Below are 24376 nucleotides of genomic sequence, written 5' to 3'. Positions count from 1 at the left end.
CAGGTAGTCAGGAGAGCCCCGCTTCAGCTTAGGAGCGCGGGGTTGGCCTCTGCGCGAGCGACGACCATGGCCCATGGTACTGGTCACAGGAGATGGTAGGCAGACCAGAGTAGCACACCGCTTTGCTGCACGGGTGCACCAGTGCTACAGCGCAAGAGTCCTGAGCGGGCTAGGGAATCCTCTGTCTCAGCGCAGGAACCAGGACACGGCCTCTCTAGATTAGGGAAAGAGTAGGCCCCAGGAACCAGGAAGCTGAAGATACACAGGGAAACCTCCGCTTCAGTGCAGGAATCCAGGAGACTGAAGAACGCAGGGATGAAACATCCGCTTCAGTGCAGGAATCCAGGAGGCTGAGGGACGCAGGGACGAAAACCTCTGCTTCAGCACAGGAGAACAGGAGTGGACCGCTGCGTGAATATAGCAGCCGGTCACAGGAAACAAGGAGCTGAAGTGAACAAGAAGAGTACTCAGCTACAACACAGGAGACTGGAGCAGACCGCTGCGTGAATATAGCAGCCGGCCTTAGGAAACCTGGAGCTGCAGACAACAAGGAGAATACTCCACTTCAGCATGAGAGACAGGAACAAGCGAGGGCTTGTGGCAGAACAGATAGTGACATCCAGTAAAGACTATGCTCGGCAGGGAGCATTATGGGAAGACAGTACTTAAAGGCCAGCGGGCCAATCCCCGGAGGGGGGTGTGAAGGTACTGCTCCAATGAATGAATGCAAGTCTAGGTTGCAGTGATAGGCTGCACAGCTGCAGTAGATACCAGAGGGAGTGTGTATTGCTTTGGTGAGTGAATCCAGGCTGCAGCAAACATCAGGATAGGTGCTCCAGGACTGCACCTCTCTGCAAGGTAAGGCAACCAGTAAACCGCGGAGCGGATTCCTTACAGTACCCCCCCCTTCACGCGAGACCTCCGGGCGAACATGAGCACACATAGAGTTGGGGGACCGGGAATTGTTGCTGAACCGTCTAGGATTGGGGGTAGAGTCGTGGTCCAGAGACTCGTGGTTACTCCTTAGTGTACCCCCACCCCACGGTGAAAACAGCGGCCAGACAGGACCAACCATGGGTCTCGGAGACATCGAATTGTTCCTAAAGTTCTTTAGGTGGAAAGGGGATCCGTAAACTAGCAGTTCCTTGGTGAGTACAGTTCTAGGAAATAAGAGTGGTAGAAGAAACATCCTTGGTACATGGCTCGCCCCGCAAAATGACTTGGAAATCCAGGGCTGTGAAGAACCAGAGGGTTCCAGGTCAGAAACGGCAGAAGAACCCCTACAGGAAGCCCAGTCTTTAATAAAGGAACCTGAATCTAGGCTCAGCGGCCCTGATAGTTGATCGAATACACCAGGAGGAACTTTGTAACAGAAAAAGTCTTGGCTGACCACTGCATGTTGAAATTTGCGAGAAATTTTTCCTCTAGAAGGCTCCCAGGTAATGGTTAGTAAGGGTATAGGCTGGTTGGAAGCATCTCCCGGTATTGGTATGGAAGGTGACAAGGCAAGCAGTAAACCCGGCATAGGGACCGAAATCTTGGGATACGTACAGAGTATTTCCAACTGAGAGGAAATAACAGGGGCAACCGAAAATTCCGAGGGACAAAACCATGGTTTAGCAGGAGCAGAGAAGCAAACAACAGTAGAGCTCTCCAATACTGGGAAATCTTCATTGGGAGATAGTATTGTCAGTGAATCAGGAATAGTCCTTGGGATCTTCAAATCAGTAGCTTGAGAAAAAGGCAGAGCCAGGGTAGTGGTGGGAGGGAAGCTAACATCAGAAGCTGAAGTCTGTACCACAGTGACAGGGCCTTGAGAATCAACAAGCAGCAAGTATGAACTATGAAAACTCTTAATGACAGGCACCTTAGGAGTACAAGGAGTCTTTTCCGAAACTGCAATGGCCCTAACCACAGGGGTACCTAACCTGACAAAAACATGAATTGGTGTGTTTTCTAGTGCAAAATCTCTGATCACAGGACTCCTAACCGATAGTGAGGGTGTCTGGGTTTGATTAGAGAAAAAATCAGATGTATTGATAAGTGACTTAGAAACAATTACTGAGGTTCTAGATTTGCTGGACATGTGAGAAAAAATACCCTTTAAGACAGGAGCTTTAATTTCTTCCCAGAGTAACCCCATGTTTGCTGGGACATATTTAGACACAGTACTGAGGAACTGGGTTTCAGCAAAGGCAGGACAACTAAATAGCTCAGATTTAAACCCCAGGACTTGTAATATATGCATGGTGACCTCAGACAGTACTAAGGAAGTGACCACAGATATGCTGATCCCTGGAGAATTAGCCTGGACAGAGAAATCAGGGGGACCCCCAATCAGGATACTCCTTGTAGGAAGAGCTTCAGAATCAGAAGGAGAATCATTACCTCTCAGAGTCTCAAAACTAGAAAGACACAATTCAGCGAAAAGGGAAACAGTGTGTGGGTTTCTTACTAATCTATATGAAAAAGCGTCACTTTTGGGAGAAAACCGTGCGTCAGCAAACATTCCTGGGAACATAATATGAACCCCAGGAGAGACATACAGACTACTGTATGCTTTTAACCCTAAGCTTAAAGAGGAGGAGAACTCAGACAGTACACGGGGGTGAATCATAACTGTACTGGTCTCTGAAGTAGGTATTTGGTAAGGAATGTCTGGGAAACCAGAAATTACTGCAGACTCCATAATGTGGGAACTATGCGCTGAAGCAGGGATCACCGCTATGTGGGCGACAGGCTGGTTCAGCGAAACACCCGGGAGAAGGAACTCTGCGAGCAAGCTTAGGGGAAAACCTGACTCCTGAATACATTTATCAGGAACCAGAACTTTAGCCGAAGTCTCCGGAGACGAAACTGCGGAAACTTGAGCTGAAGCAGGGGATTTATAGCAAAGAATATCTAGGGACTCCGTACGGTTATGGGAATCCCTCAATGCAACCTCTGCTGTCTGACTTGTGGACTCATTCTCTGAGGCTAAAACGAAGGCATTAACTTGGAGGCAGCAAGAATTTACAGGGGTTAATGCAGACAATGCCTGAGAGTAAAACATAGGTAATCTTCTCTCTGTATTAGGAGAGACCAGGAATCTCTCGTCTGAAGCTAGGGGCGTGACCATGGCTGACAGAGAACAGGGATTTACCAAAGGAAACTCAGAGAGCTGCCCCACAGAGGTTAATACAGAAATAACCCTGGGAACAGAACTTAGGGATTCTTTCTCTGACGGGGAAAGCGCACAGGAATGCCTAGCAGAGTTTAAAGCTGGAAAACCCTCAAGAGCTGGAGTGACAGATTCGGAGTTAGAAATAGGGGAACAAAGGGACTTATTCTCTGATAGTAGAACCTTAGTGTTGGCTAGTGAAACATATGTATTCTCCAGGGGAACCTCACAGGACTGCTCGGCAGGGGTTAAAGCTGGAAAACCCTCAAGACCTAGAGAAAGGACTTCTGAGCTAGAATTAGGAGAACTAATGAACTTATTCTCTGATACAAGAACATTAGTGCTGGGTAGAGCAACATATGTATTCTCCAGGGGGACCTCACAAGACTGATCGGCAGGGGTTAACGAAAACATATCATTGGTGTCAGGGAACCCGGCCATACACTCAGGGCAAGGATCCGTGGTAGACCAGGGATACAGCCAAGCGGCAGCGAAGCTGGCGAGGGGAGGATCCTGTTCCTTTATGCAAATGCCCAATGTCATGGAAAGGATATGGAGTGTTTTTTGGGCATCAGCCAACATGAGGAGAGGGTCCTCTTTTGCTATATAAATGTCTAAAGACAAGGCCAGGGAAGAGAGTTCCTTTTGGGCGTCGTCCAATTCTAAAGGGTAAACATTTTCCCAAGTTAAAGGGTAACCAGGAAAGCAAATACAAGCGGCCAGCGATTGTTTTAAGTCCCGGAGGCGGTAAACCTTCATCATGAGATCATTACGGCATTTGTTTTGCAAAGGGGTTAAACCTACAAACACAATCAGATCTTCAATCAGGGGTATTATCTCACATAGAAACTGGTATTCACACTGGGACTGGTTTACAGGCTGGGACAGGCTTTCAGACAGAAACTTACCAACCCTCACCACAGGGCGGTCCGAGTTTGTGCGGCCGAGCATACTGTCAGGGTTCTGCTCGCCACAAACCAGGATGTAGATGTGAAGAGCACATCAAAAAGATCCCCACTAGAGCGCACCACAGACCTGAGTGATATTAGATCTTGGTCCTGTAGTACACAAAACATACAACATTAAAACTTTATTGAGACATAATTGTCTAAATTACTACATAACTTACTTAAAAATATGAAGCTCCCTGTGCCTCTATGATGCTAGAGACTAGCTCAAGAAATGTTTATCCAATGAGGAAATATACGTGAAAGTTAGATGACTTTAGTCAATTCTGCTCTTCCCTAAGACAACTCCTCTTGCAGAAACCAATGGGTGTGGTATTAATATACCTTTCGTTTGACCCTGAATTGATAAGAGGAGGTATGTCTGAGATCGGGTGTCCAGAATGACTGGTCTTAATAGGAGTAGTGCTGAGTGTCAAAGGTATACAGCACGACTGATAACTTATTTGTGGTGTATATCCTATATTACTATACATATACGGGTAATAACCTTAGATGGATAGAGTTATTCTCTCAGTATTAGACCTCTGACGTCTATTTCCATCCAAGGTATTGTATAGTGTCATTGTTGATATCGTTTGTTGATTCTATATTCCCGGGATAGTGTGTTTATCCTATGTACTTTTGTGTTCTGTATCTCACAGAGCAACAATGTATAGTAGCCCTAATAATTAACTTTGTAGATGTGGCGAAAGTATTGCTCAATAGAGTGACTGCGTGATGGCTACTGCCAAAATACCTCGGTTACTTTCAGCTGAATATGTAAAGTAGCCTTCTGAGTCACTGTCAGGGTTCTGCTCGCCACAAACCAGGACCGGACCGCGAGGCTGAGGTGGGGTTGTAAAAGCACCGACCTGAGACCGCGCAGGCTGATCCGGATTGCGCAGTTCGTAGTCATATGTCGCAGGATCAGGATTGGAGAAGACAGCGTCATCGTTGTAGAAGCCAGGGTCAGGACAGGAGACATCAGAATAAACATTGTTCAGGCAAGAGTTCGGCAACAGGTAGTCAGGAGAGCCCCGCTTCAGCTTAGGAGCGCGGGGTTGGCCTCTGCGCGAGCGACGACCATGGCCCATGGTACTGGTCACAGGAGATGGTAGGCAGACCAGAGTAGCACACCGCTTTGCTGCACGGGTGCACCAGTGCTACAGCGCAAGAGTCCTGAGCGGGCTAGGGAATCCTCTGTCTCAGCGCAGGAACCAGGACACGGCCTCTCTAGATTAGGGAAAGAGTAGGCCCCAGGAACCAGGAAGCTGAAGATACACAGGGAAACCTCCGCTTCAGTGCAGGAATCCAGGAGGCTGAGGGACGCAGGGACGAAAACCTCTGCTTCAGCACAGGAGAACAGGAGTGGACCGCTGCGTGAATATAGCAGCCGGTCACAGGAAACAAGGAGCTGAAGTGAACAAGAAGAGTACTCAGCTACAACACAGGAGACTGGAGCAGACCGCTGCGTGAATATAGCAGCCGGCCTTAGGAAACCTGGAGCTGCAGACAACAAGGAGAATACTCCGCTTCAGCATGAGAGACAGGAACAAGCGAGGGCTTGTGGCAGAACAGATAGTGACATCCAGTAAGGACTATGCTCGGCAGGGAGCATTATGGGAAGACAGTACTTAAAGGCCAGCGGGCCAATCCCCGGAGGGGGGTGTGAAGGTACTGCTCCAATGAATGAATGCAAGTCTAGGTTGCAGTGATAGGCTGCACAGCTGCAGTAGATACCAGAGGGAGTGTGTATTGCTTTGGTGAGTGAATCCAGGCTGCAGCAAACATCAGGAGAGGTGCTCCAGGACTGCACCTCTCTGCAAGGTAAGGCAACCAGTAAACCGCGGAGCGGATTCCTTACAGTCACTGTCAATGGTCAATGATTATTTCATGGTTTACAATGTATATCCCTCTATTTTGTTATTGTGTACACAAATTGTGCACATACCAATTGTCAATGTAGATGATACTGCCGAAGACCTGATGGTCTATATATTTTATGTCCGTTGTAATTGCATTATATAGTGAGCTTATTTTGCTCTGCATACAGAATCCCTGGGATATACTGTGTTGTGAGACTCAGTTGGCTACTGGTGTGTCTCACAGAGCGAAGATATATGGTTGCCCTAATGATTGACTTTATTGGTACTGCCAAAATAGTTCCTTGGTAAAGTGATTCTCTGACGGTGTATTGTCAAAATACCATGTTTATGTGCAGGTGAGTATATAAAGTAACCATCTTAGTCACTGCTAGTGGTTAATGGTCGTTCTTCCCCCTATAATTTGGATTCCGAATATGGTTCCCAGACTGAAACTGTACAGACTCGTTATAATTCCCACTGTTCGTATGGAAGTTCCCACGTGACTGGTCATTCGGCCTTTGCGACTGATCCTGAGCTTCTCTCTGTCTTGAGTGAGAAGTGTTAGACTTATCCCTTCTGGGGACATAAGTCTGACCTACCACTCTCCCTCGCTCTTCCTTTTTTGCCCAGTCTCTTTGTTTGTTATTTACATAGTCCCCTTTGTCACGTAAAAACTTCTCATGTTTCACTTTTAAGAGCTCCTCTTCTTCGCTCTCTAGTTTACATTTCAGGTCATATTCTAACTCTGAACAGTCATTCTCAATAACTAGAGGTTCAAGTGTTGCAATGACCTCTAGTATACCCTCTTCCAGCTTTTCAATGTTTCTACCCCTTTCATAAATAATCAATCTCATTAGGTCCATTGAACAGGCATCAAGAATACGATTCCACTCCTGTAAAAAATGTGGATTGTCTTTGCCAAAGGTTGGTTTTTTAAGGACTCTTAACCCTCTTGGTATTCTGTTACAGTCCATATAACCTTGAATGGTTCTTTTCTCTAACCATAGTTTATTTTCTTCTAATAGCAATTTTTCTAAAGTTTTAAAATGCTCTTTTACAGATGTTGATATTACTGACTCGGAGGGAGCATCTACTGTCTCATCTGCAAATAGGAGACTGAAGTGCTCTTCCCGTTTGGCCCTACAATTCGCCAAACTCCACACCATTGTTAGTAGTGAGAATGATACTAATTCCCTTAAAATTAAAGTGAATAAACGTGCAGCACAAATAAGGAGCAAGTGAACAGTGATACAAAAATAAGTGCGCAACCCAAAATTCACCTTACAACAAAATCCACACACTATGGTGTTAAAGTGCAATAATATATGTGCATATGGTGTTCTAATGATATATACATTTATATACAAAACCATATAGGAGGCGTATGCTGCTAAACTGAAAGAGTGGCTCAGCACTCAAAACACTAGGAGAAAAAGACAAAAAGAACAGCGCAAAACGCAATAGTGAAGTAAATAGGTACAAATTATATTTGTGACAAAATGGTGAGTATTAAGCGTACATTTAAGCAGAAGAATTAAAGCATATCTGTGCAAACATCAGCACAATGTTACCACAATGGAAAGCCTCTGGATGGAATGGTGTAGCCCTCTGGTGCAGCAGCTGTCTTCTGGCAAGTCACAGTGATATCTCTCACTTATCCTGGACCCCTGCAAGCGGCAGCTGCAGCCCTTGAGCTGTTCAGAGTTCCCCCACTGGTAGTGGCATCTGCTGGGCTCGTGGCAGTTCGTTTTTAGCTGTCCTTGGGACACAGTAATGCCTCAGGGCTCTCCTCTCACTGTACACACCGCGCGGCCCACGTGGGATCTTCTTCCGGCGCTCACGCACTCCCGTGACGTCACGGATGACGCGCGATGTGAATTTCAATGGAGAAAGTCCCAAAAATGGTTGCACATTCAGAAAATCGCTAGAAATAGGTTAGGGAGGCTAGGATGGGGAACCAGACCCTGCCAATCTCTATCCAACGCGTTTCGAAGCTACCAAAAGAGCTTCTTCATCAGGGATAATGCATTGAGCCCTCCTCCTTCAATAAATATGCATACGGCTGACGCCATTGGTCAGCCAATCGGGCAGGGGACCAATCAGGTGAGCCCTTCGGCATAAGGGGGTGGGACAATGGATTGGAGATTTTAAATATATACTGGCAGTGTGTTGAATACAGACATAAAAACAATTTTAATTATAACATCAATTAAAAACTCCTTATCTGTAAAAAAGGAGAAAGGGGTATGAATAAATCAGATTAAAATAGAATTAAACATGTTGCTTAAATATTATTAGTACTCAAATCATTTTATTAAAAAGTAAAAAATATATTAAATAAATAAACAATGCCTGTTCAATGGACTCATGGTATAGCGACATCTAGTGGTAATATAAATTTATTGCTGGTAAATGTGATTCTAATTCATATTCATCAATAAAACTCAATACAAATTAATAAAAAGCCCATACATCTATGTCTTCGTTCAATCCTTTTGGAGCCATACAGTCCAATTTGTGTATCCAGAGAGACTCCTGAGCCGAGAGGGCCTTAAGTCTATCACCTCCTCTCCTATCGCTTGCTACATGCTTAATGCCCAGGAAGGTTAAACTTGAAGGGTCCTTATTATGATCGGTTAAAAAATGTCTAGAGACACTGTGTTTTTCTAATCCATTTTTTATGTTCCGGATATGTTCCTGTATCCTCACCTTTAAGTTACGCTTGGTCCTACCAACATATTGGAGTTTGCAGGAGCATTCTAATAAATACACCATAAAAACTGAATTGCATGTAATAAAATCATCTATTTTAAAAGTTTCCTGCGTCCTTTGTGAAATAAAAGTTTTACTGTTGGAATTCATATATTTACATACGGAGCACTTTGTGCAACTAAAATTTCCTACGGGTTTATTTCCCAACCAGTTGGTTTTGGGGACTAAAAACATATTATTCCCAATATCACTTGGAGCCAACATATTTTTCAAGTTGGTGGCTTTCCTATAAATGAACTTAGGTTTTTTATTTAAAAAATCACCCAACACTGGGTCACTATTTAAGATACACCAATGTTTAGCAATCACCCTCTCAATTTGTTTGTGGGCAGAGTTATAGTTTGTCACGAAGGCCACATCTACTTGTTTGTCCTCTGTAGATATTGGTTTTTTGACCTTCTGTGACAATAAACTATCTCTATCCATACCTAACACTCTTTTAAATTCATTATCTAAGTGGTTAGGTTTAAATCCTCTCTCTATAAACCTGTCCCGCATCATATCTGCTTGTTGTAAGAAAATCTCATTGGCGCTGCAATTCCTTTTCAGCCTCATAAATTGGCCCACAGGAATGTTTTTTATCCAGGTGTCCTTATGATTGTTGGTTGCCATTAACAGGTTGTTTGTGTCCACCTCTTTAAAGAATGTTTCTGTGTGCACCCTATCATTACTTCCCGTCAATTTCAGATCTAAGTAATTGATAGAGGTGTTATCTGTAAGGTGCGTGAATTCTAGATTATAATTGTTCATATTAATGAACGACACAAACTCCTGAATCGATGAGTCATCCCCATCCCATACTACCAAGACGTCATCTATGTAGCGTTTCCATATAATTATACGGTCTCTGAAGGGGTTATTAGCCCATATTGTATGTTCCTCCCAGTGTCCCACATACAGGTTTGCGAAGCTAGGTGCAAATCGCGTGCCCATCGCTGTGCCGCAAACCTGAATGTAGAAGTCTGAGAGGAACATAAAATAATTGTGGTGCAATATGAATTCTATGAATTTCAATATAAACACTCTGTTCAGAGGATGCAATAGATTGTCCTGTTTCAGGCATTGTTCAGTAGCGTCAAGGCCCTTCAGGTGGGGAATATTCGTATACAGTGCTTTAATATCGCAAGTCAGCCACCTGTAGCTACTTTTCCACTCAAAATTTTTAAATAGATTTAAAACCGCCGTAGAATCCTTAATATGAGATGGTAACCTAACTACATAGGGCTGTAGGAAGAAGTCTACGTATTGGGACATATTTGCGGTCAGGGATTGAATCCCTGAAACAATAGGTCTTCCAGGGGGGGATTTTCTACACTTGTGAACTTTGGGGAGGTGATAAAATATAGGCAGTCTCGGGTGACTTTGATATAGGAAAGAAAATTCTGTTTCAGAGATAACTGATTGGGACAGGGCGTCTTCTAGGAGGGTTTTTAGTAAACTTTGAAACTCTAGGGTAGGGTCCTTGTTTAGTCTTTTGTAAGAGGCTTTATCATTCAAAAGCCTAAATGCCTCTTTCTCATAATCGGTTCGGCTCTGTAGGACCACCCCACCTCCCTTGTCGGCCTGTCTAATAATTAATTCTTTGTTATCTTTCAACATTTTTAGCGCTAAGTTTTCCTTCTGATTTAAATTCTGTTTAATATCACGTATGTTAAAATCGTTAACTAAAATATTAATATCATTAATTACAGTGTTAAAAAATGCGTCTATATGGTGTCCCTTTGATTGGGCAGGGTAAAACCTAGACTGATTCTTAAAACCCGTGTGTTTAATTGTAGGATTAGAATTAGATAAAATAGAACTAGGTGGTACAGTAGGTGTCTCTAGTGGTGCAGAATCTAACGTTAACTTTAAAAAATGTCTTTTCAGGGTTAGGTTTCGCGTGAACTTGTGGAGATCTTTAAACAACTGGAATGAGTTGGGTCCACATGTCCGCGCGAAAGCCAGACCCTTACTCAGTACTTTGATTTGGTCCTGCGTTAAAATAATGTTCGTAAGATTAAAAATACCCTTCTCTAATTGGGGGACCTTTCTGGATGACTCTCTTTTCTTTTGGATGTTGGCACCACCTCTGGACCCTCGTCGGACAGGGATCTTTTTTTCAAGTTGTTCGAGGGGGGACCCAATGTGGTCTCTGTTCCCTTTTTCTCTCTCGATAGAGGCGGTGCCAATCTGGTCTTTACCATTTCTAAAAAAGACGGAGATGCATGGTTAGATGGACGAGAATAAATGTTATTTTTGGGGATAACCTTTGGTGAATATATAACCGGTTCAGCTCTATTGGGTACATATTCTTTATAGCTATTTTGCTGTTGTTGGTATTGATGGGGGTAGGATCTAAAGTGGTAGGTCAGACTTATGTCCCCAGAAGGGATAAGTCTAACACTTCTCACTCAAGACAGAGAGAAGCTCAGGATCAGTCGCAAAGGCCGAATGACCAGTCACGTGGGAACTTCCATACGAACAGTGGGAATTATAACGAGTCTGTACAGTTTCAGTCTGGGAACCATATTCGGAATCCAAATTGATGTTATAATTAAAATTGTTTTTATGTCTGTATTCAACACACTGCCAGTATATATTTAAAATCTCCAATCCATTGTCCCGCCCCCTTATGCCGAAGGGCTCACCTGATTGGTCCCCTGCCCGATTGGCTGACCAATGGCGTCAGCCGTATGCATATTTATTGAAGGAGGAGGGCTCAATGCATTATCCCTGATGAAGAAGCTCTTTTGGTAGCTTCGAAACGCGTTGGATAGAGATTGGCAGGGTCTGGTTCCCCATCCTAGCCTCCCTAACCTATTTCTAGCGATTTTCTGAATGTGCAACCATTTTTGGGACTTTCTCCATTGAAATTCACATCGCGCGTCATCCGTGACGTCACGGGAGTGCGCGAGCGCCGGAAGAAGATCCCACGTGGGTCGCACGGTGTGTACAGTGAGAGGAGAGCCCTGAGGCATTACTGTGTCCCAAGGACAGCTAAAAACGAACTGCCACGAGCCCAGCAGATGCCACTACCAGTGGGGGAACTCTGAACAGCTCAAGGGCTGCAGCTGCCGCTTGCAGGGGTCCAGGATAAGTGAGAGATATCACTGTGACTTGCCAGAAGACAGCTGCTGCACCAGAGGGCTACACCATTCCATCCAGAGGCTTTCCATTGTGGTAACATTGTGCTGATGTTTGCACAGATATGCTTTTATTCTTCTGCTTAAATGTACGCTTAATACTCACCATTTTTTCACAAATATAATCTGTACCTATTTACTTCACTATTGCGTTTTGCGCTGTTCTTTTTGTCTTTTTCTCCTAGTGTTTTGAGTGCTGAGCCACTCTTTCAGTTTAGCAGCATACGCCTCCTATATGGTTTTGTATATAAATTTATATATCATTAGAACACCATATGCACATATATTATTGCACTTTAACACCATAGTGTGTGGATTTTGTTGTAAGGTGAATTTTGGGTTGCGCACTTATTTTTGTATCTTGTTAAGTGGGACTGGGTCTTAAAGAAGATTTTGCATAAATAGTATCTACCACTATTTCAAATATTTTGTCTCCACGACTATTAGGTGTGAAAGTGATGTATGAAAATATTATGATAGTAAGATGTATAAAGAAAACTGTATTCATTGGTAGAAGTAAAAGCAGCAATCCCCCCCCATACACTCTTTTTTTATACGATTCGAACTAAGGGGGTCATTCAGAGCAGAACCGATCTCTTTAGCTCAGCCTTGGTTCCTGAGATACTTACCAGTGATGTTACTGCTTTACTTCCTGGTTTTTAAAAGGGATTTAAATGGCATTCCAAAAAGAAGCCACAGCCAATGACATTGTGGCTTCTTATTGGCCCGAGATACGGCGACAATTTTGTTTCCCCTGGAAGGAGTTTTCAAGCTGGTAACTTCACTAGTATGTATCCCGGGGAACCGGATGTCATCGGAGTTAAAAGTAGCGCAGTTCAACTACGGGGGCTTCTCAGTTCTTATCTTGTATAAAAAAGGAGTAATAAAAATGCGTAGATGGGATTGATGCTTAAATTATTTACTTGTGTTTATTTTATCTTCCTTCAGGTAATGGGCCTCACCATGACCGCTGCAGTGTGTACAATGAAAGTAACATAGTGGATGGAGTTTATTGCCATCCAGTTGGACATTGGATTGAAAACACTGGACATACCAATGAGATGAAGCACACCACTGACTTCTACTTTAACATTGCAGACCACCAAGCTATGCACTTCTCAAGGTAAAATGTGCATGAAAGTACATAACTTGACAGTTCTCGGTAATCAGAGATGATTTAGCAAGCTCCGTATCCTTCTCTAAGAGTAGACAGCATATGAAGATATAAAGGTAGGTCACAAACAGGGTATTTGTAATACAACATACCCACTGGCAGTAGGAAGAGGACAGATTCAATGTATATCTATCCAATCTCACAGTTGGTTATTTAACATGTGTACAGTATATAAATGCTAATGGCATCCCAAATGTTTTAGAAAAAAAAACCTGTTATACAGAGTAAAAGTGAATTTCAGCTGAAAATATGATGTAGTCCATTCTTGGACCAAGATAGTTAAAAAGCGGTTACATATTAAAAGGATTACATCTGGGTGACTGATGCCGTTGAAAAATATTTGACTCAAAGACAATAAGTATTTTTTCCACAACTTTTATTTAATTAAGTTTAAACACAGATATGTAACAAACAATAAAAATAGTACAGTATATTAAGTGTCATCAGTACACAACAAATGCAAAAATGATTAAATTTAAAAATAAAAATCTGCCAAAGAACTACCAACATTAGCTTAAATTGCTACATACTATAGTACTGTATTAATGTATGACACCGTACATTATTGTACATGATTACATTCGATTAAAACAGCCATCCGCATTCTATTATGTATGGAGAAGAGCCAAGTTATAATAAGTATAACACTAAGTATGTAGTGTTAAAGATAAGTCATTTTAAATATGTTTACTTTGTAAACATAGTTGAAACTCTGAGGGGGTTAACCTCTTTTAGCTTCTGCATTGTGAGTAATACCAATGTGTGTTGAGCAGGCCCTGTCTTTCTCTCTACAGCGTAAAGGGATTATTCATTAAACTAATGTTGAATTCTGCATTTCAGGGTCACCAATATTAAGAATTACTGTATTTCTTTTATTTCCAAAGAAACTAGAAAGTGTCAGATGACTAATCTGAGAAAGGATACATTTTAAAAAGAAAGCAAATCTAATCGTTAGAAAGAATAAAACATTTTGTAAACATTTTAAGTGGGACTGTTACATTTCTAAAGTTAAAGAGCATCCATTGATCCTTTTTTGCTCACCTCTCAGTATTGTGGACTACAGTAGAAGTTTTCTGAGGTCAGAAATGTGTATTTGGTCTAAATTCAGTCCTCTAGGTACTGTAAGAGACCAGATTTTCAATAGCTCTCTAATGACCAGGTACAGTACCTAACCAATTAACCTTGCTCTAATTATAGGGCAACTAAACTAGAAATGCTGTGAAATATTTCGCTGACCTTACCCTTGAGTACTAAAATTGGACAACTCTGACTTAATCAAAACACTGCCTATTAACCCCATGAGTGCCCCATTACACAGATACCACATTATGAGCTCTGGCACTCCAGGGGCCCAATAACGTAGTAGCTACATCATGGTCTTTTTGGTCATTTTCTAGGGGAGATTGCATTTTGTGCTCCGCTAAACGCAATCTGACAAGACGAGGAATGGAACGGCTTCAAAAGAGCGATCACATGATCTCAATGTGCACATTTTTAAACTTGTACAACATTTAGACTGAGGAGGGGGGGGGAGGGGTTAGGGGAGTTATGGGGGTGGTAGTTTGTCCAAAGCTGAATGGGCAATAATAAAATAATAATAATATTTTAAACACTTTTTAATGATTTTATGTAATTACCCTTGTATTTGACAAACTTAGGGCCTCATTCTGTAAGTGTCGATAAGGCACTTATCGACCACTTATCGGCCAAAATGCCTACTCGTATTCAGTAAGCCTCGATAAGTGGCCGATAACGGCCTGTATCGCCGCAAAATCTTAGGACCAAAATAAAATCGCCAATTGAGCGGCGATCAGCCACTTATCGACCATTTATCGGAATTATCAAAAACTCGTGTGATTCTAGTAGCCTCGAATCGCCTATCGCCGACTATCGCAGCCTATCGCAGCCCTAAAAAGGCGATCTTCTCCCCAATCCAATCTTCTCCCCAATCTCAAAATTTTGGCAGATTGGTGGGGAGATGCGTCGCTGAGCTGCGATAAGTGGGGACTTAGAAAAAATCAGGCCCTTTTCCTGCCTCAGATATATGCAGGGTGTCTCCGGAGCTGAGAGCCATTAATACCAGCACCGGAGCCCCCCGGCATGCATCCGATGCAGGAAAAATGCATTTACAGCAACTTCATTACCTTAGCGGCTAACTGCTAAGGCAATGAAGGGGTTAAACACCCGTGCCAGGCTTACTGTGGCTAGCGAGGGTGGGTGAAGGGGGAATTTGGCCCTTAGTGGCTGTTTAGGCCTTGTGGGTGGGTTGCGGGGGGACTTAACCCCTTCCTTACCTTAGCAGTTAATACCGCTAAGGTAATATAGGGGTTAACCCAACCGCTACCCACCCGCAAGGTCTAGACACCCATCCTTAGGGCTAATACCCCTTCACCCACCCGGGAGGCCTAAGCAACCACCCCGGACTGACTATACCCACCCTGTACCCATTGAGTAGTATAGTGGTACATCGTACCCATATAATAATAATATGGGCATGATAAGCCTCTATAGCACTCAATGGGCACCCTAATTACAATACATTAATGCACCAGACACACAATAATAAAACATAACTCTAAAAAAACATACTTCACTAAATAAAAACAGTAGCCAGCTAATCCAATGAATACAAGCAATAACAACATCAACAATGAATTAATTAAACCATTAACCAATCAAAACAATTAATTCCTTAAACAACTCGGAATTATTTTAAACAGTAACCAATCAAACCAATTAATTACTAAACCAATTCAAAATTAATAGTCACAGTAACCAATCAAACCAATTAATTTCTACAACATTAATGAATTAATTGAAACATTAAACTACAAAGAAATAAATTCAAACAATATCTGAAATAACCATTAAACGCATTAGCTAACATAATACAACATTAAGTAAAAACGAACAACAATCGCAAACATTTGATTTCCATCAAGCAGGAAAAAAACAAACAAAGACATCCACATAATAAACTGTAATTAAAAAAAACAACAGCAATACCAAGCCAGAAATGCCCCCCAAATATTGTCATAATAATGTATTAATCTGTACCCTAAAGTGGTACAGATTAATATATTATCTGTCAATGTGCCTTCCTCAAAAAATCAAAAAACACATCCAATGAAAAAACCTGTTAAAAAAGACATTTACAAACATTCAATATATTACTTACCATTAGAAGCGCTGGCCCTCCGACTCCCGGGGAAACAGGAAGCTCACGTACCTTGAAGACGTCCAACAGCATCCAATGCATCTGCCATGAAGATCCGGATCAGGTACCCAAATCTTCTTTTTTCTTTCTTTAATCACCTTCTTCTATCTTCATCTGTCACCATTTCTTGATCTTCTTTATCTTCTATCTTCTTCTGTCAATCCAAAAAGCCCCATGTTAGATCCCAACCGATGTTGTCTCGTCGTCTTCTTGGGCTCAAATGAGGCGTCACAGCCTGAAATAGGGCTTGTGACATCACATTTAGCCTCAAAATGGTTAACAGACACCTGATTGGCTATTAAAACCATGTGGCGACTTTAATTCATTATTTTTTAAATGACGTCACTTAAAGGGAATGATACCAAGCAATCAGAATGGCTGTGCTTCATTTGCCTTTAAGATGACGTCACTAAATCCAAGATGGCCGGCGTCACATGGTATTTCAGCCAATCAGAGTGTGGAATTGGTTCCCACGACTTGATTGGCTGAAATACCATGTGACGCCTTTTTCGTGACATTGGAGGCACATTGACTGATAATATATTAATCTGTACCACTTTAGGGTACAGATTAATACATTATTATGACAATATTTGGGGGGCATTTCTGGCTTGGTATTGCTGTTGTTTTTTTTAATTACAGTTTATTATGTGGATGTCATTGTTTGATTTTTCCTGCTTGATGGAAATCAAATGTTTGCGATTGTTGTTCGTTTTTACTTAATGTTGTATTATGTTAGCTAATGCGTTTAATGGTTATTTCAGATATTGTTTGAATTTATTTCTTTGTAGTTTAATGTTTCAATTAATTCATTAATGTTGTAGAAATTAATTGGTTTGGTTGGTTAATGTGACTATTAATTTTGAGTTGGCTTAGTAATTAATTGTTTTGATTGGTTACTGTTTAAAATAATTCCGAGTTGTTTTAGGAATTAATTGTTTTGATTGGTTAATGGTTTAATTAATTCATTGTTGATGTTGTTATTGCTTGTATTCATTGGATTAGCTGGCTACTGTTTTTATTTAGTGAAGTATGTTTTTTTGGAGTTATGTTTTATTATTGTATGTCTGGTGCATTAATGTATTGTAATTAGGGTGCCCATTGAGTGCTATAGAGGCTTATCATGCCCATATTATTATTATATGGGTACGATGTACCACTATACTACACAATGGGTACAGGGTGGGTATAGTCAGTCCGGGGTGGTTGCTTAGGCCTCCCGGGTTTGTATCGGGGTAGGGTGGGTTAACCCCTTAATTACTATAGCGGTTATTAACCGCTAAGGTGATTAAGGGGTTAGGGGCCATTAGAATGTCTTTATTATGTATATATGCTTTCTGGCAACGGAGGACAGAGGGACATGCTGGTGTGGTAAGTAGAACTGTATTTATTTACTTTATTGATGCATGCTAATGTTGTGTTTAATAATGGTCAAATAATCTATTATTCATATCTGGATAATAGTTATTTTGCCCATTACTGTGTGTGTTTGGGTGGAGGGGGGCGTGTATTGATGTGTATTAAATATTTTTTAATATACATTTCTTTCATAGTCACGTGACCGGGACATTTCAAAGCATAGGAGATACCGGCACCCCATAAAGGAGCCTGTATCTCAGGAAGCAGGGGGTCCCCGGACCTGAAACCAATGCGGTTCAGCTCCGGAGACCCCCTGCACATCTACGCTATGAAAGAAATGTATATTAAAAAACATAATTTGCGGGCTAGATTTCCGCTGGCAGAGGCGGATCTCTCTGAGCCGCTCTCTCTGCAGCAGAAATGTATCGTCGGGTTAGGCTTTTTCAGAGGCTCTATGCTATCGCTGGCAGCAAATCGCTCGTTTTGGGAATTTTGCTATGAACGGTAATGAAGGCTTGCTGAATACCGTGATAGCAACGTCCCAAAAAACGGCGATTTAAATGCCCTGGAGATAATTTGTATCAACCTTTACTGCATGAGGCCCTTAGTGTTTACTGCAACACAGTAGTTAAAGTATGACGCACTAAGGGGTACTGACTTTTTATTTCCAAACCAAGTAATACTCATTTCTAGTCTACTAAACCCACAGTTCTGTTTTTTTTTTTTTTAAATATCCCGCAAACTTAAAGTTCCACTTTCTACTGAAAGAAAAATTAATTCATCTTAGGGAGTCGCTTTCTGGAAATAAATATTGTACAGATTATTCTAAAATGTGGTACAAATTGCTTTTCTTCAATGTTTAACAAAATCAGAATGTGTTGATTTTAGGCACAGTACAACTTTTAGTTTTTTTTAAAGCCACCACTGCAACACAACCTGTACGGAGAGAAATGGGCAGCAGTAACGTTTTATTTTGCTCTCCATAAATGTCAGAGCAACAATACACAGACTGAAATAAAAATACATGTTTTACTGCAGAATAAACAATGTAACTTGGGAGCTGTTAATATCTTTTATTTTTTGTTTCAAATGTAAAAGGAAATGGTTCTTAGGTCTCTGAAGTAAAATAAAAATATTTGAAATGTAATCCAAATGCCAGGGCTGTATTGCAAGATGCGGTGTAAACTTTTTAACTTATTTACTTGGTAGATTTCCATCAAAACAGAACTCACAAGTAGAGTATTCAGGGACGAGATATGCTCATAGAAAGAAAAGCAAGTTATTGTCAGACTTTATGCATAACAGGGGCTTTCATAGGGTAATTATACTGCATAACATGTCATTAAATAAAAATAGATGTAGTAGGACCCTCTGCTGAATATAATAGCATACTATATTAGTGTATGTATCACTAATACATAATACACTCTAGTTCAGGGGTCTCCAAACTACGGCCCGCGGGCCACATCCAGCCCACCACAAGATTTTATCCAGCCCGCACCAACTTGAAATATATATATTTTTTCTCATTATATATCATTTCCCAGTGTAAGTCCGACATCCTTTCTTTGTAATTGTAACATTTCTCTTTTGTTCTGAATCATATCATGCTGATTACCCCCAAAAGATCCAAATAAAACGTATTCATTCATTTATAATATATATATGTATAATATATATATATATCTAAATGTATTCTTTGGCCCGCAAAAATGTGTAGAATATGCGATGTGTCCCTCGTACTGAAAAGTTTGGAGACCACTGCTCTGGTTGAATAGGCCCCAAATTTAATGGAGCCTATTCCTTAAACGGTGATAATGCCATTTCTGTGTGAAAACTAGCATTATCGCCCAGAGGGGCTTATTCATTTAACTTTGATTAGTGCATCAATGCACTATAAATGCCCTTTTAGTATGATGTTGCATGTGTAGCTATTCACAAAGCTCCGATAACAAGATAATATCGCACTTAACCGGCTTTTTATTGAGCTATAACCCTCTGGCTATAACAAGTAGTGCGTAGCTGAAAAAATAGCCAATATTGCATTTTTTGCCAGCAACTGCTATTCACTAAACGCCGATATGCATATTGTACTATAAAAACTTGCATTCTTTTGTCGCCAGCTAGAGGGTGGTACTATTAGAATTGTGATATGCATGACAAGGACATTCTTTTATTTTTACTGCATAGGATTGATACAGGAGGATTCCGGGGGTCCCCTGGGCCCTTCGGAGCTGACCCAGATATTTATTTCAGCTCGGAAGACCCCTGGATTCAATCCTATGCAGTAAAAATAAAATTACAGCCAGTTTACTTTAGTGGCTCACCAATTGGATTGTGTATATACCATGTGACGCCTTTCCTTTTCTGGAGTGCGTTGACATCATCAAAAAGGGAGGGAGGGAGGCATGCTATCTGATTGGCTATCTTATCTACCTTTTTGATGATGTCACAAGGAAAGGCATCACATTGTATATACACCAATCCGATTGTTTGGTGACCATTTGATGGCTGCCATTTTGTTTTTTTGCTGAAGTGACGTCATCTTAAAGGGAGGGAAGCGTCACATCCTCAAAATAAACCAGGAACCTGTCACATGGTACGCCAGCCAATCGGATTGGGGGTGTACCATTTGACACTCAAATGTGACGTCACAGGCCTTATATAAGGCATGTCCCATCTCATTTGAAGCCAAGAAGATGACGCCCCTTTTGGATTATACAGCAGAGAAGGCAGAAGAAAAGAAAGAAGTAGGAAGAAAATAACTTACTTGAGACGTCTCTTCAATCAACATATTATAATGGACTTCTTCATATCAGTTGTTTGAGGAGCATTGCGCAGTGGGTCAAGAGATGGTGATGGAGTATGATTCGGAGGGTGAAGACAGCATTGGTAAGAAACATATTGATTGACTTTTATTCGTTGTGAATTTTTTTTTTAGGTTGCCCATTGACTGCCAATGTGCTTATGTATGCCCCTTTCTGGGTATAGATAATCACAGTGACAAGCAATGCATTTTTAGTCAAATGTTTGTTTTTATTTCATTGTAATGTATTGTATTTTTTATGTGTTTTTTTTCCCAGTTGCCCATGTATTGTCAGTGTGGCAATCCATGCCTATATTCTGGACATGACATAACCACAGTCACAATCAATGGGTAGAGGGGTGGAGGGTGCAGGTTGTTGCCCCGGGGAGGGTGGTTAGGCCTCCTGGTCGGGTAGCGGGGAGGGGGGGTTAACCCCATAATTACTATAGCAGTTACAAACCGCTAAGGTGATTAAGGGATTAGTGGCCAGTAGTTTGTGTTTTTATTCTAATGTTGCTAACCACAGAGTATGTGGAAGACGCAGAGGAAGATGAGGACAGCCTTCATCCTGGCAGGGGTAAGTAGAACTTTAATTTACTTTATGCTAGCTGGTTAATGTTTATTTTTAATGGACAAATGCGCTATTATCCATATCTGAATAATAGGAATTTTGCCCATTATTGAACTGTATGTGTTGGGGGGAAGGGGTTGTTGGGGGTAGAGGGGATGGGTAGTAGGGTTGTTGTATATTTGAGGTAGAGTGGGAAACCACCGCTATGGTAATGAAGGGGTTTACTCCTCCTGCAACTTTCCCGCTAGGCCTAACCACCCACCATGTGCCAAGTACCCCCATTCACCCACCCCCTCTACCACCAATAAACCAGGTACTGTTGCTTAACCCCTTCATTGCTTTAGCGGCTAGCCGCAAATGTAATGTAGCTGTTTTAATGTCAATTTTAATAACATTGTATTGTAGCAGGGGGTCTCCTGAGCTGAACCGCATTAATTTCAGCCTCGGAAACCCCCTGCTTCTCGAGCTACAGGGGTGCCGGTATCCCATCCGTGTTTACTTCTCCCACGTGACATGACCGGGAGATTTAAACGTGCAGGAGATACCAGCACCCCATACCGGGGCCTTAACACGGGGTCCCCGTGGCTGAAATGAATGCGGTTCAGCTCAGGATATCCCATGCTACAATACTGTGTTATGAAAATTAACATTAAAACTGCACGATCACCTGTGACAGCTGTGCAGGGAGATGCATCTCTCTCCGTGCAGCTCTTCCAGGCTGCAGTTTAAGCACACACAAATAGTGCGATAAGTCTTTGAAGAAAAAAAAAATAGTGCGATCATGCATTTTTTTTTACCAAACTTTAAAAAATTTGTGATTTTTCTTAGTGAAAACCGTTTTGACACACATTTTTTATAGTGTGGTAAGAACATGCAAAATCGCTTGGCAATGCACTAAACTTATCAAAGTTTAGTGAATTGGCCCCAGAGACGCATCTCGCTGTATTCATTAAACGTCACCTATTGCAATAATGCTATTTTCTTTAACAGTGTGTTTCCAGCTTTGCAATTCTGTGCAATATGCAAAAGAGAATATATAGCAAAAATGATACATTCACATTCTATTGCAGATTAGCCAGAAAGTCACAGTCAGAAATCTTGCACCTACTCTACCTTGGGAGGGAGGGTGAAAGAGAAACAGAGAGGCTCATTTCTTTATTGAACCCCCAAAATAGTCACATTCTTCACTTGGTGAAACAAATGATACCTGAGATATGTAAACCATGACTATGGCCCCCTCTGGCGCTCCGAGTCCACCTCCTGAGCGATCACATGCTCTCAATGTCTTTTCTGTTACATGGATGGAAGGGTAGGGCCCTCTCCTGTGCAGATTGTGTTCACGATTTAGCCGTAGAAAACAAGAGAAGCGCCATGATGAACGGGGTACGTCAGAAGAGCCACTATTTTGCTGTCCCTCATGACGTACAGTGCACTGTATGTCCACAGGCCACTGAAGGGATGAATAAACACAGCCAGATCTTTATTGTGCAACGTTCTATTCTATTTGCAGATGAATAAGCATTGGTAATATCAAAGTTGAATTAATAGGCCTGTACTGTATGAATGTACTGTAAAATGATTCCGCCAGCTTCACTTCCATCTCCTTCACCTTCTATATTTATACTCACTTGGAATTTCTCTGGTAACAGTGGTGTGTGGGGGTGTGGGGTGTGTGTGTGTGGGTATGGGGCTGTGTGTGGGGAGGGGGAGGAGTGTGTTGTGTGTCTTCCCTTCAGCGCATGCGTGGTGGCGGACGGCCCCTTATGTGCATTCACGGAGTCCGCCGACCCTTTCTGCGCATGCACGGAGTCCGATGGCCCCTTCTGCGCATGTGCTGAATCCAGCGGCCACTTCTGCACATGCATTGAGTCCGGCAGCCGCTTCTGCACATGTGCGGCCCACACCACACGTGATATAAATTCCGTTACGCATTTTCGTTACAAGCAATGAGATTTTTCTCATCAAAATTCTGTAGATGCACTTCAAAAAAGAATAGAAAACATGGCAGAAAAAAAGGAGCAAATGAAATAAATTACTTAGCCTAGAATACCTTAAAAACAGTTACTGTGTCTGAGATGACATAGAAAATGAATAAAATAAGTTTACTGAACTTGCAACACCCAAATGAAGACTGCTGTGAAAAAATATATTGAGACCATAACTTTAGTTACAGTATAAAACAGAAAAACATTCTGCTTTCCTTATGTAATGCTCGCGCTGCCCACAAACAAGACAAGACCCCGGCACTGAGGTGGGAAAATATAACACCACACACCCACAAACGTGGAGGTGTAGAGAAGGGAAAGGGGAGGGATCCTCAGGCGCGCCGTTCTGCTTGTGGCTCCAGGACATATATGAACGTAGAAAATAAAAGAGAGATGGGGGACCACAATGAGGAGTAATTCAACACATATGGGTACCTTAGATCTCTTTATAGCTGTAGATAATTAATAGGAGAGGAGACACACTCACATTAGGTGTCTGGTCTTGGTCGTATGACTGATCCTCTGGGGGGGAGGGAAGGGGAGGTGGAGGGAGGGCCCCCTGATGATTCCTCCAAAAATAGGGAAGAGAAGGGAAAAAAATAGTATAATAACGTTTATTAACATAAAGTAAATAGAGATTAAAAACTCACAAGCGGCCAAATAATATTGGCATAGGGAGGAGATATGTCCAGACTCCACAGTGCGTCCCGCTAGAAGATGGGTTGTCTTGTGTGGCCTGGATTCCAGCTGGTAGAATCTTGGGATAGTGCGTGGAGTTCAGCAAGCGGCAGGGAAAGTCTCCACAAGCCCGTGCACGAGCTGGGTCCTTCTCCGTCTGATTTCCTCTTTGCACACACCTTACACAGCTCCCGTTCTGTCGCGCATGCGCATGCGCTCCAGGCGAGATGCTTGCCAGACTTGGAAAACTTTACTTCCTCACTACGGTGGCCTGTGATGACCAAAAACCATCAGACGCATTTCGCATTAGCTTCCTCAGTGACGTAAGTGTATCCGGGGTAGCAGCCATCTTTTATACCTTCTGAGCTTAACATTAACTGTGAATTTGCTGGTTCTTAACAAACGGCCTTCTCTGCATTATTAAAGTTATATAGTCCTTTTCTTATCACACCTGAGAAACTTCTTAAACATAATTGGCATATCACACGATAAAATTTCATAGATGCTTTATAATTAGCACCTCAATAACCTCCTTATTTACAGATGGCAAACTAAAAAACTAAACAACTAAAAAACCTTTACTTAAGGGATTAAAACTAAATGATCCTACAAATTGGAGAGAATTGATTTATTCTAATCTTGCAATTCATATTGTAGATGCTAATGTAGACTTTTGAGACTGTCATCGAATAGAATTCCTAAAATTTGATAAGTTAC

General features: G+C 41.9%; 1 protein-coding gene across 5 annotated transcripts in view; it reads left to right on the top strand.

Annotated features, from left to right (window-relative positions):
* EPM2A (EPM2A glucan phosphatase, laforin) overlaps positions 1-24376 on the top strand; it is a 201334-nt gene that overhangs the window by 89007 nt on the left and 87951 nt on the right. For all 5 annotated transcript variants that reach the window (XM_075596601.1, XM_075596604.1, XM_075596603.1 and 2 more), the window contains exon 3: positions 12818-12992. In XM_075596601.1, the coding sequence (XP_075452716.1) occupies positions 12818-12992 (175 nt within the window). The remainder of the gene's footprint in view (positions 1-12817; positions 12993-24376) is intronic.

The sequence above is a fragment of the Ascaphus truei genome, chromosome 4 (genome assembly GCF_040206685.1).
Source record: "Ascaphus truei isolate aAscTru1 chromosome 4, aAscTru1.hap1, whole genome shotgun sequence".
NCBI lineage: Eukaryota > Metazoa > Chordata > Amphibia > Anura > Ascaphidae > Ascaphus > Ascaphus truei.
Note: the sequence above shows the minus strand (reverse complement) of the source record. Positions and strands in the feature narration are given on the sequence as shown.